At 39.9% G+C, this 18,195-nt stretch overlaps 1 protein-coding gene across 2 annotated transcripts in view; it reads right to left on the bottom strand.

Annotated features, from left to right (window-relative positions):
* cdin1 (CDAN1 interacting nuclease 1) overlaps positions 1–17,685 on the bottom strand; it is a 54,897-nt gene extending 37,212 nt beyond the window's left edge. Inside the window, exons 1-6 of one of the 2 annotated variants that reach the window (XM_032500580.1) lie at positions 17,498–17,685; positions 17,069–17,212; positions 7,163–7,208; positions 6,114–6,178; positions 5,215–5,275; positions 1,965–2,037 (exon numbers count right to left, since the gene is read on the bottom strand). In XM_032500580.1, coding sequence (XP_032356471.1) covers positions 1,965–2,037; positions 5,215–5,275; positions 6,114–6,178; positions 7,163–7,208; positions 17,069–17,169 — 346 coding nt within the window. In that variant the 5' untranslated portion in view covers positions 17,170–17,212; positions 17,498–17,685. The remainder of the gene's footprint in view (positions 1–1,964; positions 2,038–5,214; positions 5,276–6,113; positions 6,179–7,162; positions 7,209–17,068; positions 17,213–17,497) is intronic. The other variant, XM_032500581.1, reaches the window with a different exon arrangement.
* Positions 17,686–18,195: the final 510 nt, after the last annotated feature.

Below are 18,195 nucleotides of genomic sequence, written 5' to 3'. Positions count from 1 at the left end.
GGGAGAGAACGAGCGAGCAAAACAAAACAAGGAAGGGACAGAAAACAATTTAAAACTCTGTATTGATCCAGTACTAGTGATTGTACATATATTCCACAGTCCCAAAGGCCCCATTCCTGTGTCTCTTAAATGCAAAGGGACAGAGAAGGGGAATAAAAAAAAAGGCAAAGGCAAGCCACTCACCCAGTTGGGGGTAATGTCCCTTATATAGAAGTCTATTGATCTTTGCAATGTGCCTGCCCGCCCTCCCTCTGGAGTCCGACAAAAACACAAAAATACACACACACATGCACAGTGGAGCGCACTCTGGGGCTGGAGGGGGGGGCATGACGGATATACCTGACAATAGCACTGAACCAACCTGTTAGCTAATTGCCAGCAAAGACAATTATCCTTGCGTTGTTTAATAATGGAAACACATTACTGGAGTCTAATATACACACAGGGAGATTGGACGATTTGACCGCACAGCCCATGAGGACAGCAATTCATTTGCAAAGGCCGAGCAGGTCATGAGAAGATCGCAGAGGAGCTCTGTCAAAACAGAAGTCACCCTCAAAGCAACTGACTTCCTACCTGGCTACAGTAGAAAGGTACAGTATAATGACATCATCATTTGGGAATATTTATATATATATATATATATATATATATATATATATATATATATATACATATACATATACATATAGTAGCAGGGAGCAGTCAAACTCTTTTACCAGATAAAACATTAGATATTATCTGATCTAAATCCTAGTGTCACAGGGTATAGGCTTAGTTAGGCTGATTGGGATCTAAGATTATCCTGTAAAAGCCATCTAGCTCCTGTGAAATCACAACTAAGACCATGACATTCCTTGCTCGCCTGCGAACGCTAAGATACAGCACGGTTACAACACTGTTCCGAAATTAAACAACGATCATCCATAAAGTTTCATCTGCTACAAATCTTTTCTGAGCAATAATAAAGCATGTTTTCACTGTATGGAGATGGAGGGATGCAGTGTGCTATTATCTGAGACAAAGTGCTTCTCCTGGATGAATGCCCTGTTCTACAAGCTGCTCAGACTAGTATTTTGACAGGCAGTGGATAACGGTGGGTCCAAAGCAATCACATCTTTGACTTTGACAAATGGCTGTGCTGTGGCGAAGTTGAAAATAACACAGATCCACTTTAATCTCTTTCTTGATTAAATTGGAATCACGTCTTTTTGACATCACACGTTTCACGAAGAACTGGCTACTAAACACACAGAGACACAGACACACACAGACACACACATACACAGACACACAATAGGATGTGATATTGGGAGATCCTGAGAAAAGCGATTTGCATGAATTAAGAAATGTCACGTGTAAAAACTGCAAAAGTATGGCAGTATTTGGGCCAAAAAAATGATAAGATGACGTAAGAAAGTTCTATAGAGGAAGAAAAAATAAATAAAGAAACTAACCAGAATGTACATGATACGCAATTTCTTTATTTGCATCTTAAATTTTGTCCGCAACATGTCCATCAGCGCTACCTACGAATGGTTTGCTTTCTCTGCTTTCTCAACTCAATTTCCTCAGAGGAGACCAGTAGGGACGGAGAAAGAGAAGGGGATGAGGGAAGAGGAGAAGGTAGGGGGTAGATGGATGCATTGGGGGATGAAGGAGGGCGAGGAAAGAAATCAGGAGTGTTATAAATAACACTGATGAGGTGAGCTAGAATTGATCCACACTGCAGTTGAGAGGTGGGTGGTCCTCCCAGTGCTTAATTGCTAGTCATGTGCCCTGGGATGCAGCTAGTACTAAATGTGGTCTGTCTCTCATTAAACTTGGACAGGCTGAAAATACTGCAGCAGGAACTGGAATTGGGACTCAAAGAGAAAAGGATTCAAAAGACAAAGTGCTACAATTAAGACTGATGGGGGGAATGATAGAAAAGACAGAGTGGAAAATGGAAAAGTGTTACTCACGCATTCCACCCTCCAGGCCCTGAAGGAACCTGCCCAGGATGATACGAGCCATCAGTGCAGGAGACAGATCCACCTTTACATAGATTGGAGAAAAAAAAAGAGAATTTGCCTTAAAAAAACAGGCTATGACGTGGGGGTTAATGCTACTTTAAAACATAGGTATAGTGGAAATGTTATTCCTCTCTTGAGAATCACTCCATTTACAAACCTTCAGACTAAATCTCACATATCCAGTTGGAAGTGCGAAGATTTTTCAAAGAGCCAAAGAATTACGGCGCTGAAATTACACGGCTAGTCTACCTTTGGCTGATGTCACATAGATAATAATGATTGCAATGGCTCTAAATTATATTATTGCGTTTCCAAACCTTGACCTAACTTTCGACAATCCCTGTGCAAATTGGTCTTTGAAAGCGTTGCTCTGCAATAACCTTTCCCACAGGAACAAGAGTTGGCCAATTACAAAGCCAAGCTACACAGCTGAATTGCATTCGCCTCTGTCAAACGGACAAGCCTAGTCTCTCATCTTGTATGAAAAAGCAGCACACACTATGCCTGAGCAAGACACAATGGGGAGCTTTAATCATAGGACGATCACCAAGGCAAAACTTGCAGAACCAACAGGACACACCGGAGGGACTGTGTGAATGCAGTCCTTAATGGGAAGGATAGAACCTATGGCTGCACAACTCTTTGAACAGAAAGACACCTTGAGAGGTGTGCAGTGTTTTTAGTTTGAGTGCAGGGAGATGCCCTGACAGGTAAGGGAGCACTAATGATACAAAAGCTGTCTATCGGACCCCATAACCGCAATGCCTTCCCACACATTTTCAAATGACATTACCATGAAAGTTAGTATGGTATGTAATGAAAAACCAACAGCAATCATTTGTCTTATTATTCAATTCAATTAACAGGCAGCATCCATAAAAAGGTCCCAAAACTTCAGACGCATGTATAGGTATTAAAAGGTTAACTAAGTGTATGGACCTCATTTTTTTCTTCTTCTTTTTTTCTAAACACTGCATTTTAACTGCAAATAATAAGACACATTAAGTCATTCACTGCTGAATCTCGCAGCCACTTCAGTATGGAGGATATTAAAACATTGCTTGAAGATTAGATATTCCTAGCACACTCGTTATGAAACACAATGTTCTTGCAGCATAATTTTTTCACTTGTTAGCATAATTGGGGACCAAAAGTGAATTTGCCCTCAGCCTGTACTGAGAATGGTGTGTTTCATCTTTTCTCTGATGCTTCCTGGTAACGCTGGGAGCACACTAAACAATGTCTTTTTACCCGCAGTAGTATTTGTTAACATCTCCATAATATTGCACTAAGAAGGCAGCTTGTAAAAAAGCCAAATATGTCTATAATAATTAAGGGGAGAGCACAGAGTTTATATCTTCATTAAGACCTCTGATAGCATTTTTAAACTTGGAATTCGTAGCTTGCAGCTACTGTAGCTCTCTTTCCTCTCCCCAGCCCTTCTCATTTTCTCTCCCTTTCTTCTCTTTCTCTCAATCCTATCCTCTTTGTGTATATTGGCCTGCTCTCCATTCAAACCTTTGGATAACGAGAGAGCATCGGATTCCTGGTAACCTGCATCGGGGCTGACACATGAAAAATGGCAACATTACCAACGCTGGCCCAGCCTGAATAAGGACCACCTGATTAGTTCAGGTACTTGCGTCTCCCTAATTTTCATATTAATCATGAGTCCATCTACATTCTCAAGTCAGACCGCGGCACTTCATGAGTTTAACATGTGACTAAGAATCACAGAACCTTGAATTCCTGCAGAAAACAATTATTGTTCAGTAAAACTCCGGTTTTATTAGCCCACAAAGCTAATGGGTGTCACAGACAATACAGCATAACTGCACCTGTTCTAAACCCTGTATGTTTAAGTAACCTTTACATAAAGCACCATATAAAGCATGCAAAAAACAGCAAATGTCGAGTTTAGGACCCTCATTGATGGTAGACTTCTGGAGGCAGAAAAAAGGAAAGAAATCCATGAACAGTTTTCATCATTGTTAATCATTTCCCTTTGTTGGAGATATATTGTCTCATAAAGGGATGAAACTACATCAATTAGCGGTCTGGGAGACCATGAGTGCTTGGTTTAAATGTTAAGTAGCATATTAAAATGACAGTTAAATGGTTCATAGACAGTTATCTCTGAGCAGAATTTAATCCTTTGGAGGAAAAAAAAAAAATCATGTGTCAATTAAATGGAGAATGAATAATGGCGGTTAGCTTTGAGGTGCCACTGATGCATATGAACTACTCTGATTTTAGATTAAGAAGCCCTCAAATCTCGTTGCATGCTGTAAGCACCAATAAAAATTGAAATGCGCATTTAAATGTTTTAAAAGGTTACACAGCCTATTCTAACAATCAAAATAGGAGAGAACTGCATGACTAACAATGTGATCAAATGACAAAAAAAATAAAATAAATAAGTGTAAAAATAATGCAGTATCTGGCATAAAAAAAACAGCTTAATGATCTAAAATGTCAATTCTAAAGTTATTCAGCCACATTAGCTGCATTTTATTAACAGAGTAGGAACTGTTGGTTGATTTTTTTGGTACAACCCTGACGGAAAGGCTAATTTACTGAACAGGTGTACAAAATGTAAGAAACATTAGAGGCCACTGAGCAAATTCATTTTACTAATGTGAAATGCAGAAACTTAGTCATGTGAATATTTTAAGCGCTGAAGCATTGTGCTATTTTATTACGCAAACACCCACCACAGTCTATGTTAGTTATGTACCACGTTTACATATAATAAATTGTGTGAATACCATTTGCTCAACCAGAGAACAAATCCTACACTGACCTCCTAAAGTAAACAAAAGATGAAGAGAAGCATTAACCAATGACCCAGCCCTCACCTGTCGGCAGTTTGCGGCAACTTTGCCTGAAGTGCAATTTGGTAAATTACATAATAAAACACAAAAAAAGTATTTTCACATCTGCTTAATGGAGGTGAGAGCTAATTACATTAAATAATTTATAATGGAGCAGACCAATTTACCAATTGTAATAATGACTTACAGACAAGAGAGAAAATGTAAAAACTGCAGTCGCTTTCTATCTATCCATTTATAAAAAAAAAGCAGGCTTTTTTTCAAAGATTAGAAAAGAGAGAGAGAGAGAGAGAGAGAGAGAGAGAGAGAGAGAGAGAGAGAGAGAGAGAGAGAGAGAGAAAGAAAACTAAAGTTTATGTTATTACCTCATTGGCCAACTCCAGCAGGACAGGAGCAGTGGGATGTGCCTTTGCTTCACTCAGATACCTTCATTATAACAAAGAACAACAGCAGTGAAAAAAAACATGGACCACAAAGGCAGACAGAAGGGTAGAGGGGACGAGACCAGGCTAGCCAAGACATGCTAATGTCCCTGATGACTTTGCCCTAGGTGGCATATGGCAGGCTCGGTGCGGTTAAAACAGCACTGCTTGAAGGGCTTCAAATTTCCTTGAAGCCAGATGACGGTGATAGTTAGTTAGTTAACCCCTGCCACCCAAAAAGCCTTTTATCCCTCGCCAGCTCAAACTGCAGCTCCCCTCTGAGCTTACCCAGATCATCTCTGAGGTTTGTTGTTGTAAGTGGATTAGAAGTGCATTATCCAGCCTTGTTTTCCCCAGAACAATGGTCTAATATGCTAGATAAAGGCTAATTGCAATATGCAAAGAGGGTCCCCCCCCCACAGCCTGTTTTTCTTTTTTATTTATTTATCCGTATTCATTGAATTACAGATAATCATCCCATCATAAGCCTGTGTAAGGCAAATGTCCAATGGCTGGTTATTTATTTATGTTTCTGCTTTCAATTTGACATGGAGAACAGAGCTTTAGCTTAGCAGGTGCAAGTGGAGGTCTGGAATGAATCCGGAGGGTGGTGATTTGTTTGGGGGAGATTATATCTGTCATGGTGGCCCACCTACTCTCTGACTTTGGCAAGTCCCTTTCTCAGTCACAGACTGGGGAAGACAAAGAGAGCACACAAGAGTGGGAGATGGATAAAAGAATAAAAAAAGAAAAAGGAAGAAAGAGAAAAAGGATAGAGATGAGAGGAAGATAAAGGCAAAGAACAAGACAGAAGAAATAAGAGTAATGAAATAATACAGTACCTTTGGTAGTGGCTTTCGATAACATCTGGTGCATTTTGTCTTGAGAATGTTCTTTTGGTCCGTTTCTGTCACAAAGAGAACACCGATGTGACAATAATGTAATAATAATAATAATAATAAAAAGGTAGTTTATTTCCATACATTTTCATTATTCCCATTGTTGAGGGGCAAACGCTTTACATTTTTTCAGTCCACAGGAATAAAATACACTTGTTCAGCCTTGGCTCCTCATTCATGCTCCATTGTATATGAACAAGCGCAAGAGATCTTGGGTCAGAGTAATTTAATTTCAATAAGTTTGCTGGAGGTCAAAGTGTACCAAGGCAACCTTGTTCAAACCCCCATCACCCTCTACCCCCCTCACTCAAACCTTGTATTCATTTCCCCTTTTTTCGATCAAACAATGACCCTATCCCACATTCCACACCCTGACATTTCCATGCAATTCAATTGCCATCTTCGGCGAGAAGGTGGAGGACAGGGGATAAAAGAGGAAGAGCATTGGTTAAAAAACGACTTATTTAAAAACTACTACACACAGAAAATGTAATTCCACAGAGACAGGCAGTGTGACTGACACCTGTCAGGGGGATGATAAATGACTCCATTTTCTGCCTGTGCTGCCTTCTGCCACTGGCGGCAGCGGCCATTTATCATCATCCGCTGTCAGCCGTGGAAAGCAGCAGTGACAGTGCGAGTCAGCAAACATTTAGCACACGCAGCCGCACTACACGGGGAAATTATTATTGTCAGAATAATAATGGTTTAGCATAATTTATTACAGGTCCACCAAATAAGCAGGGGCTAGATGTTATTAGACAGATGGATGGGAAGGCTTGGCAGACATCCACTGAGGCTCAGGCAGGCAAGGGCCCTCAACGTGAACGTGAGGAAGAGGAGGGGGTGGTGAAATACATGGGGGTATGGCGAGGGGGGGGGCATTCTCCAAACCAATCAGGGAGCTGGCAGTTCAATTACAAAGAAATAAAGGGACATTCATCATTCAATTAGGCACCTGTCAGAGCTCACAAAGGGAGAAAACTTCTAACCTGGTACTCCAGGGAGAAGATGCTCAGAAGAGTGGACTGCGAGTGACTGGAACAAATAAAAGAAGGACAAAGTTAATTACCAGAGTGCATTGCACAGAGACAAAGGAAAAGGGGGAGCTTCAAAGCTGGGGCCAGCTGCCCTGTAATCTAAAAGAACATGAAAACAAGTGTGGCAAAGTTCCAGATGAACACCTCTGACAAAGGATTCCTGCTACGATGGCATGGGGGTGGGAGAAAGGGGGAGGTTGTGTGGTATGAGAGATGAGAAAACTATACCCTGCTTTTTTTCACTCATTTATACATACCCTCTTCCTCCGTCCCCTCACTCTCCTGTAAGAGTCTTGAAAGCTAAATTGTTCAGTGCAGTTTCTGCTGTTGTAAAGACCGCACTCATAACCAAACTAAACACGAAAAAATGATAGAGACATTAATGACATTCATGCAAATAACTGATAAGATTTAAGACTAAACACCAAGACAAACACAGCCTTCACTGGCAATTATGCTCCCTGGATTGGTAGATGTATCTTTACAAAGGGGGTTGACCACTGTGAGTGTGTGTATTTGTTTGTGTGTGTGGTGTAGCAATACACAGATAGGAGAAAGTTTTCCTGCTTCACACTCAGAGCTGGCATATTGGGCCATTCTGGAGCCCTCCCACTGCAACTGATGGGCTTTGAAAATGGAAACTTTCACTGCAGGAAGCTTTGACTCCCAGGAGTCGGTCAATTCCATGGGTTGCCATAAGCTACATTCATCTCCAGCTCTAGTCAATGTCAAACACTTGGCAGAGAGGAAAACCTGGAAAACAGGCAGCTCCAACATGGACTCACAGCTCCTCGATACTCCTCCCCAACCCCCACCGCATCCTTTGGGAAGCAGTGACAGATATTATTCTAATTGGATGATACATACCTCCACCCTGCATATCAATGAAAAAACACACCATGCAGTAGAAGCATGCACACACTGACATACACAAACTGCTTTGGGTTGGTCTCCAGTGGGGTTGTGTCTCCATATACTGCACTCAGTAGCCAACACTTGATTGTTAAATTTAATGGATTTTTGGTTACAAGTCACCTGAGAATGGCATGTAAATGCTGACGAGAAGCTTTCACTCTGCAGTGAAATATTGAGTCCACGTAGGCCTTCAACATCAATCCTTATTTACCATGAAATAACCACGTGGCATGTAAACAAAGCCAAAGGAATCTCAAACATTAATTTCTGTCTGGAGTCTCGGTCTGTGACCATATCTTAATAAAAGCATTTCAACCACTGGAATTGTTTAGAAATTTATAATTACTTACCCCAACAAAAGACGTCATATTGGGTTCTCCAGATGCCAGTTTTATAGTGTTTTACTGCTCTGGCTGAAGCTAATTCTCAACCATTCAAACTCTCTGGGGCTCGACCCATCACACAGAGGAGTTTTGTCGACCACAAAGTTACATGTTCAAAAGTGAATGAACAACTGTTTGAAGTAAAAGAGAAGATGGGGAAACTGAGAAAACACTGCCAACTCAGCATTAATTTACAATGATGCTTGGGGACGAAGGGGCCACTGCAATTAAGTGGGCCATTAAATGGTCAACTGTCAACATGTGGACACTTAAGGGAAGAAAAAAAAAAAAATTCTTCCACACTTCAACCTTGCACCTGAGCATTTCAACAACATTACAGCCTTATTGTTGGCATGGGACCATCACGATCCCCCTGTTGGAACAGACATCTGTTAGGTTTTAAATGGATTACTCTCTATAATGAGCATGATTACTGCCTAATTGCTAAATCTATACCCTGTTAACTTTAAAGGGACATAAACTGCTCTAAATATCTGGGAAAACATATCTGTTTCAAAAACACTACGAACTTTGTTGACTTTTGTCTTTTCTTTCTTACTTCAAATCAGGTTTTGCCGACATCAAAACTAGAAAAAAAGCATTTTAAAACGCTGAAAATAACTGAAGTAGAGACATTTTAAAAAAGATCAAAAATAATGGGAGCGATGTAAAGAGTTAAGGACAGATTCCAGGATGCAAAACAAGAGTTGTCTGCGTTTTATAGAGTCTGTCAACTTTTACACAGCACTTATATTTTATAATGCCCTTTTTCCCCATTTAACAGACATTAATAGTAAATTATTGCAGGCTTTACAATAATGTATATCCAATCTGTTTTCTCCTGGGCACAGTATGCTCACTTCATGCACAAATACACCACCTTTACTCATAATACCAGCACTGTTTTATCTAAGTGGTTTAAAAAAAATAAATGACCTTTAAAAATGAAATAATTTTAATAAATTACATTATGGTTTCTTATTTTACAACTATTCCAAAACCAAATTCATTTCTCTCTGCCTTTTGATTTTAAACAAAGCTAATGAGCAGCATTGTATTCACATTGTATTCATGATGAGCACAGGAGAAAGATTAGTTTCTGTATAAACATTTTATAATGCTATGATATGAGATATGAATTAGAAAAAGTAAAAAAAAAAAAAATGTAACAAGATTTGTATATGAATCTTATTTATCTAAAATAATTGTTAGATTTGGACACTTTCTTCTCAAAATTAAACCTAAAACAACTTCCTGTACATACAAATCTTAATATTTTTTTTTATGTATGTCTATGTAAACAACTGAGCTCATTAATCTCTGTCCTCCAGTTCCTAATTAGTCTACTTGACTGTATACTAGGAATTAGAGAGATGTTGGACAGTTTGGTTTCAAACCAGTGTTATATTATTAAAGTATATTAAAGCAAACAATGAATATATCTAAACAAAAAACGTTTCAAAAAGAGTCTGTGACACTGCAGCACATCTTTACATTGACCTTTATGAGGAGAAAAAAAAAACAACCTAAAAATCCCTCCCTCTTGGAAATAATTTAGAACATGGGGAAACAGAAGGTTGGGAGACAGAAGAGTGGTTAGGGAATCATTCACTCTCAACCTAATTACCCTTCCTTACAACATAAGACAGAGCATTAATATGCACTAGCACCCAAAATAGTAAAGCAGCAGATTAAATTAAAAACAATTAGGGACTTTCACTTTGTCACAGAGCTGGTATGCCTGTCTGGTCAGTGCTTTAGGCCCTATTAAGTTAGGCTATCCACTGGTTACAAATCTGACAAAATCCGTGTTTGAGCGTTGAATTGCCTTATCTCCTCGTGCATTCAGAGGAGCGTCTTAAGCATACAGGGAAAAGCAGTAGCAAAAATCCTAGAAATTCCCATCAACCTAATTAATAGGAGATTGGGGAAATTCAAGCTATCAATTATATTCAGGTTCTTCCTATTTACAAATAATTAGTTATAAACAATAGCTGTAATTTACGTAATGAAAGCCACCTGGCTAATGGCATTGGTATCATATGCTGTGACAGTACTTAGCATTTGGTGGATCTGCATGCAGAGAGTGTTGCATGGTGCGACTCTTCAGGGCATGGAACTGGCTAATTGAGGCACAGCACATATTTTTACAAATGGCAATGACGCTATTTAAAAAAAAAAAAAAAAAAAAAAAAAAAAAAAAAAAAAAAAAAAAGGGAATGGCATGGATGAAATGATTCACTCTTACAAAGTGTAGGGAGATATTACTTAGTTTTAATACCTTGTTTTATTGTATCACTTTAATCATTACCTAATGCTTCCCTAGCAAACTTAGGGTTAATATCCCATCTATATCTGGTTTCATTCAAGCCAGATTGTTGACAAAAATATATTGCGCATTTACTTTCCTATAGATCAATATTTTAAAAAGTAAAAAAAAAAGCTGAATATGGGTTAAACACTCTGGATATGCAAATGCTGCTAATTACACATGCTGATAGGCAAAATGCTAACATCTGTTTCTCAGCTAAGCCTACCGTCATCAGCAGCAAAACAAATGTGTACCAAAAACAATCTTTACGCGTTAATGTATAAATGTGATATATTTTGACAAGAGATAGAAACAAACACAAATCTCAGTGTGTCACGCAGCGTCAAACAAATACTTGCACAATGAGCACACACGTGTTTACAGTTCAAATTAGTTTTACTTTTTACCCCACTGCAAAACAACTGCAAATCCTTCATCCTAGTACATTCAACGCAACAACAGTCATGTATGACATTTACTGTAGTCATAGAAATGCATTATTATTTTAATTTTTAGGATTTGTTAGCATATAAAGTATGGGGAAATCAACAGTTTCACTATATTTGAGATATTTTTTATCTTTTATATTTTTTTTTATATTTTTTTTCCATAACTGAAGAAAGATTTACAAAAAGCCTGACTGAAAGTACACATTCCACTACATTTACTCATAGTAGCCCCCGTCCATGCTCTCTCTCTGCAGAAGGCCATACAGACCTATAAGCCTGCAGGGGACTGTGGACAGAAATGGCTTTAGCAGAAGCACAACAGGGCATCTCACTGCCTACAATTGTCCTAATAGACGAAATATATGATCCCACACAGCCCTCTTTAGTTTATTACAATCTTTAAAATTTCTGTCTGCTGAGGTGCCCTGAGATGTCAGAACTATTATGTAATGGAGGTATAAAAAGTGCGGCAAAGAGCCCATGATCACCACCCTAATTGTGATTCCTCCTGAAAGCTAGGCATCTTCATGACTCTGTGGGTGACAAAACATGTTATAACAATTACGGTGCGTTGCCATTGTTATAGTCTAATTATTGTCATCGCCACTTCTGCAAATTCTTGTGGAAATTGAAAATGAGGTCCATGTTGTCTGTCAAGTAGCGAGCAACCACTGGTCTGGCAAAGAAACACATTATACTGACCAATTGCCTATTCCCCCCAAGCGTGGCTAAGAAACTTGTACCATTCTGGGCAATTTGTTTCATTCTTCTTTTGCAATTGATCCCAGTATGCAAAGAGAACCTGGGGCAATAGACTCTACCATAGCTGCCCGGCTGAACCGTGGTGCTCTCTGCTTCAGGTTTCCCTCTGTGTGTTTGGCTTTGGGGGTTGGGGGACGACACTGATGCCACTGCCAAATACAGCACACAATATGTCGCTATTACTCACAATTGCTCCTATTCCTGTGTCAATAACTTGCCTCTACTAATTTGAATATCTTATTTTGTCTCAAAATCCAATAACAGCATTTTTTAAACTTCCAGATAGTGTTACTTAAACAACAGGCTGCTAACATCAGTGTTTTTAGCCAAAAGCCGAAAAGGATTTTACAATCTAGAGTGTGCTTAGACAACGTCCATAAGATATGAAGAGAAAGTAGTCATTCTTGTATTTCCTAATCAGGTAATTGATTGCATCTATTATTCATTAACTTCTCAGCCTGACATGAAGTTGTAAACTCAGCACAGCTTCTCTTCTTTCTACATCTCTCCTCTCTGCTAACACTTCATTCATCCCTTCACCCTTCCAATGCTCATCTAACCACATAAAGCTGTGGAATTAGTTTGCCAGCCTCTCAGCCTTCAAGGGTTGTACCCCAAAGCCCCAACTGCCAATTTGTGTTTTGTTCAATATGGGCGACAAGAAGTGTGAGGCCATGCACCGTAGGCTGTCGGGGCTGCCCCCACAGGCTCTGCACTAGATCAGTCTCTGGGTAATGTCATTGCCACTTCCAGGCTACAAAAAAGCTGTAGAATTCTACCGTCACAAGAGCTAAAACAGAGCAACTCAGTTGATTCCACAGAGACAACAGTGGAGTTAAATGTAGATACACTTCCACTGGGACATGTAGTACCAGCACTGTTAAAACATGAGATATATATATATATATATATATATATATATATATATATATATATATATATATATATATATGTGTGTGTGTATGTGTGTACGTTATGAAAAGGCATGTGTTTAAAATCTTTGAAAACCTTGATCTAAGAAATATATTTTTTTAGGCTATTTAGTGGGCCAATATAACAACAAAGATGGTTACAGAAGATAATTTAGCCGTTTGATGAAAGCTATTATATTTTTTGATTTGCAATATTTTTAGTTGACTTTCTAATTAGATTATATAACAAGATTCATATTCTTCTGATAGTGACTGACAAAGTGATTGGGGCAACTTGGTCATGAAAAAGAAAAAAAATACTGTAATTGGAATCGCAAATCTCTGCTCCACATTGTTAAATACAGGCTGGTATAAATGAATACTAAAAAAGGATTTTTTTTAAAAAATACATGGATTTTGCTGATGAATAAAAAATCAATAAAAATAAAAATCCTAATCTGTCAGGTCTTTGTTGAGTTCTTGAGCTATGAAGTTAAACTAAATGTATGAAGAGCTTTCCAGTTTAATGCATCATGCCTGTTACCAAATCCTTAGCTTTAACTGGAATGTAAAAAAACAGATAAACACTACAACCACAATAAATAATCAATGAGCAAGTCCTTAAGCTTCGTCCTGAGCCGAGATATTACCATCAAAAACAAAGTGTCTGTAGCCAAGAAATCACCATATCAATGGCAGATGCCACAACAACCCTGTTCCACGCTTTCCTTCCAAAGATCATGCTAGATAAACCCCAAATAACAGAGAAATTAACAAATGCTTGACATTTGCTCAACATCCATTATTCTGACACTTCTTCAGAATTTCAAAAGGCTGAACGCATGCTTAATCAACATTCATATTCCCAGAGCGAGCCCCAGCACCATATTGCAGCCCGCCTCAGTGCTGATGAAAACGGCACATTAGGGCCCAATTCGAAAAACGTTCAGGGACTCCTCACTGGGGAGCTGTGTGTGTGTGTGTGTGTGTGTGTGTAAAAGAGAGAGTGGGGCAGTGGTTGTGTTGAGAGGGGAGGGAGCTTCACACTTGACTTTTTTAGCATTTTCCACAACAGAGGCATCTGCCCCTTTTTGCACACCCTCCTACTTTCATGACTGTGAACGCCATATGAGGAGTGAGCTGAATGGCATTTTAAACAGGGGGGTAATCATTACATCCAAATTCATTCATAATACTGCACAGAAGGACACAGAGGACTCTCACATTCCCTCCCTCTTTTTCTTACCCTTACACAGACTCTCTCTGGGGACAAAGGTGGAAAGACTGGGGTCCCCTCTAGACCCAAGGGAAGCCAGGCAAGGCCTCAGAGACCAGCCCATCATTTCCAATTCTAATACATGGCAAGAGAAGGACCTGATGGGACTGATGTCACATTTTTCCCCGCACCGACCTGCGATGAGCCCTCCCACCCCCCTCTCTGCCTAGCCGCAGTCCAGATACTAGGCAGGACACCACGGCTGGCTTAGAGAAGGGCAAGAAAGAGAGGGCAATAATGGGGGTTGATATTTGCATGTCCCTCCATTGTGAGTGGGGGTAAAAAGTGACAGCACCATGTCCAATTCTTTTCCCCTCAGAGCAGCTCGGGCCCGGCAAGAGAGGCCAGGCTGACAGATGACTCCCAACATCTGTGTTATGCAGCCGTTACAGATGAGGGACTCCACATCGCAATCTCTCTCTTTTGGTCTGTGTATGGGACACTCCCCCTCCCCTCCCACTGCCCACACTCATAGTACAACAGAGAGACTGACAGACTTCCCGTGGAAATTACCTTGAAATGGCCAATAACAATCCTTTTGTTTAAAATTTCCTCCCTTTAAGTCTTCATTCAAAAGCAATGATTATGAAATGGTCTTGAACTCAATACAGCATTCAGAGATTTACAATAATGGCTATTCATATTGATTTAGATCATGAGAACTCCAAACTAATGTATTAATATAAAGAAAACTAGGCAATATAGTTTAAATCAATATTTGGATACAAACATAATTTTTTCTGATCTCAATTTATATCATATGGAAAATTGCATGTAATAAATATTAATTATGTTCTACACAGTGATGCAATGCATACACATAAGTTCCACTGATCTGTAATGTTTAATAACTCCTTTCAGTATTGTGTTTTAATTACAACTTGCTCAAAAACAATACTATAGTCAGCAAAATGTAAAAAAAATTATGAAACAGTACCAGGATATTATCACAATATAATTACACTTTAAAACTGAACTAATAGTCCACCTCTAATTGAAACTAAATGCTATCAGTGTGCATTCCCTGCCTGACCTTAAAAAATATATATATTTTCATAATTTCTTGGGCTTTCATTTGGTAGAATAGCTGAAGACAGGAAAGAGGGGGCTGACATCCAACAAAGGGCCACAGGTCTGACTCCAACGCAGGCCACCGCTGTAAGGACCAAGCCTTATGGGCACATGCTAAAACAGGTGAGCTAACAGGGTAGCCCAAAGCTTCCATATATTGATTGGGCATATTTAAAAAAAAATAGCTTAAAAATATAAGATATGATACTTTGTTATAAAGTTAACACTTTAATAATAGCTGTGTCATACAAAAATATGGCGCATGCCCCTTAAAAAAAACTACCCCAGCCTCCGCCATGACGCTGGCAGACAACACATGAATCTAGAGTTCACATAACATTGTTTGCATCATTTGGAAATCGACCTAGTGCGATGTGAAATGATATCCAGATATCCGTCTTTTCTATCTCTCTGAGTATTATAGTCAGTGAGATAGAGTGCAGGCTTGTCCACAACAAACCCCTAACCCCGCTCCACCACCCCCACCCTTCTCCTGCCAGCCCCAGCCTGGCCAATATTTACGCAGTGGCAGGGCTCCCACACAGTCCGAGGGGACAGGAGGGGTGTGGGGTGGGGGGTGGCTGACTGCCGTGCCTGAGCGCATGCTAAGAGATGATGGATGGCCTAGTCGATATGTTATGTCTTAAGAGCCTGATTTCCTGCCAGTCCAATCACTAACCCTCCAGAGCCCAGCTCAGCTGATTGGACAACCAGAATAATTTTGCAGGCTGTGAAAACACTGCTGCCGTGCCTGTCTGTCAGGCCCAGTGACGAGACTCAGGGATTTTAAAGAGCAAGGGCCTCCCCAAGATTGGCTATGGTGAACGAAATAATAACAATAACCAGCAAGACTAAACAAAAGAGCCAGCACCTCTAGGAGAGAGAGATCGTGCAGAATTATTGGAATGTAAACGACCCAATGTTTTCCTTTAATTATTACACCCAGCAGTACAACTTTTTTAAAAACTGGCATTTGCACTGTTTGTTAAAGACAGTTTGGATTAGGGAACCAAAAGGAGAAAGGACACTCTAAATAAACATGAGAAGGACCTCCTAGTGTTGGTGCCTAAACATACAGGATATTGGACGAACTTTATACGCATGACATGTTCTGTAAAATGCTGATGGTGAGAACAAAGACAAGCTCACGCTCCGCTGTGTCCCCTTTGGGGACCTGATACCTTCTTCTAGATTGGTGATTAGGGCACAATGGAAGTAGGAAGCTCCAAATACATACGACTTTGTAAGTGACCTCGACGGGATCAGCCACGGTGTCCTGGTGGCCTTGGGGGATTACACATGTTACGTTCAATAAAGTGAGGGCCCTCAGTGTCAAGGAGAAAGGCAAACACAACCATTAACCTCTCTCTTCGATTTCTGGATGTGCAAGCGCTGCATGGCAAAACATTGGCTAATGCTGAGGTGGAAGCCTATGCAGAAACCTGTGTAGAATTAATTAGTGATCATAAGTAATGTATAAAAGGGGTTATAGATATCTAATAGGAGAAAAAAATGCTGTTGGAATTGATAGATAGACAGACGGTAAACTCCTCAATGAATTGTGGTCTTATGCATTTAAAGTATTATCTAAAACACATATTTTGTGCATTTAGGATATTGATAATTATTCACAGTGCACAAAGTGTTGTAAAAGATGCTTAAGGACAGCAGTTTAGCGGTTTTTTACACTGCCATACATAAACACACACTTACTGTACACACAATACATTCGCACATGTAAGGAAGTTCACAAAATACAGTCCAGTGTGTAGTAACTTACTTCGGAAATCTTTCCTTCAGCATCTTCATGCATTGGCGGGTGGGTCTCAGCTGATCAGTCCATTTCACAATCTCTTTATATTCAGCTCGGGATAGCCTCATCTTCACTAGATTAGTATGACTGTGTGCCTTTGACGGTATCTATCTGTGAGAACACAGAAGGACAGGTGGATTAACGGATGCTCATGACGCTGATTTTGAGAGGTAAACAACTAGAGAGGCGACTGACAGCTGTCAACAACAGCTGGAGCTACCTGCACTGCTGCTCTTAGCTTTATGTTATGCTATCGCGACATACCAAACGCAAATCATAACATCATTCATAACACTGTCTCGTATTCGAAAGAGATTACTGAATGGCTATGTATGTATGCAACACATTATCAGAAATGACTCTAGAGGAATTTGTAACACGTAAAGGGTTGTTTACCATTGATTCCTGCTGTCTGTGGACACTTCCCGATAGGCAGCTTCCCGCTAGGAAGTTGAAGAGGTGACTTTTGTGTGAGCAGCGCGTTGATTGGTCGATTCATGCGATGAGTTGAGCATAACTGCAGGGGATTGGCTACTTGGAACCAAGAAGGCGGTGTCCACCCAAGACATGCTGCAGTGCTCATTCACTGCATCCCCGAAGCGTCACTGGATTCTCGTCAAATGCGAGCGATACAAAGGCGTGAGGTACTTAAAATGAGCAGACAAACCTGAAATGCTCGTTGACTGCTCTCAAGTCCGACAGAACAAAGAAAAAAAAAATGAAAACGACCAAACTGCACGGACGGGGAAAATTGTATTTTAGAGAAGGGAGGAAGAGTGACTGAGAAATAGAGTCACAGAGATGGAGAGAGAATGGAGAGGCTGGATGTGTATGTAAAGTAGACCTACAGTATAAATTCAGCTACTACCTTCAATTTCTGTCAATAAGTCCATAGTTTTAACGACACTATTAGTTGTGTGCCTGCATAGATTTTGCAATCACAACAAATCACTGACAAAATAACCTGCATACAGCATGCTTTCAAAGATGGTGCCACCCAAAAAAAGACATGCTCTTTTGGTTTGATCATGGTCATGTTTGTATACAAATAGCCTACAGTCTACTTTGAAGTTGCATTAGACACATGTTGTAGC

This window comes from Etheostoma spectabile, chromosome 20, assembly GCF_008692095.1.
Source record: "Etheostoma spectabile isolate EspeVRDwgs_2016 chromosome 20, UIUC_Espe_1.0, whole genome shotgun sequence".
NCBI lineage: Eukaryota > Metazoa > Chordata > Actinopteri > Perciformes > Percidae > Etheostoma > Etheostoma spectabile.
Note: the sequence above shows the minus strand (reverse complement) of the source record. Positions and strands in the feature narration are given on the sequence as shown.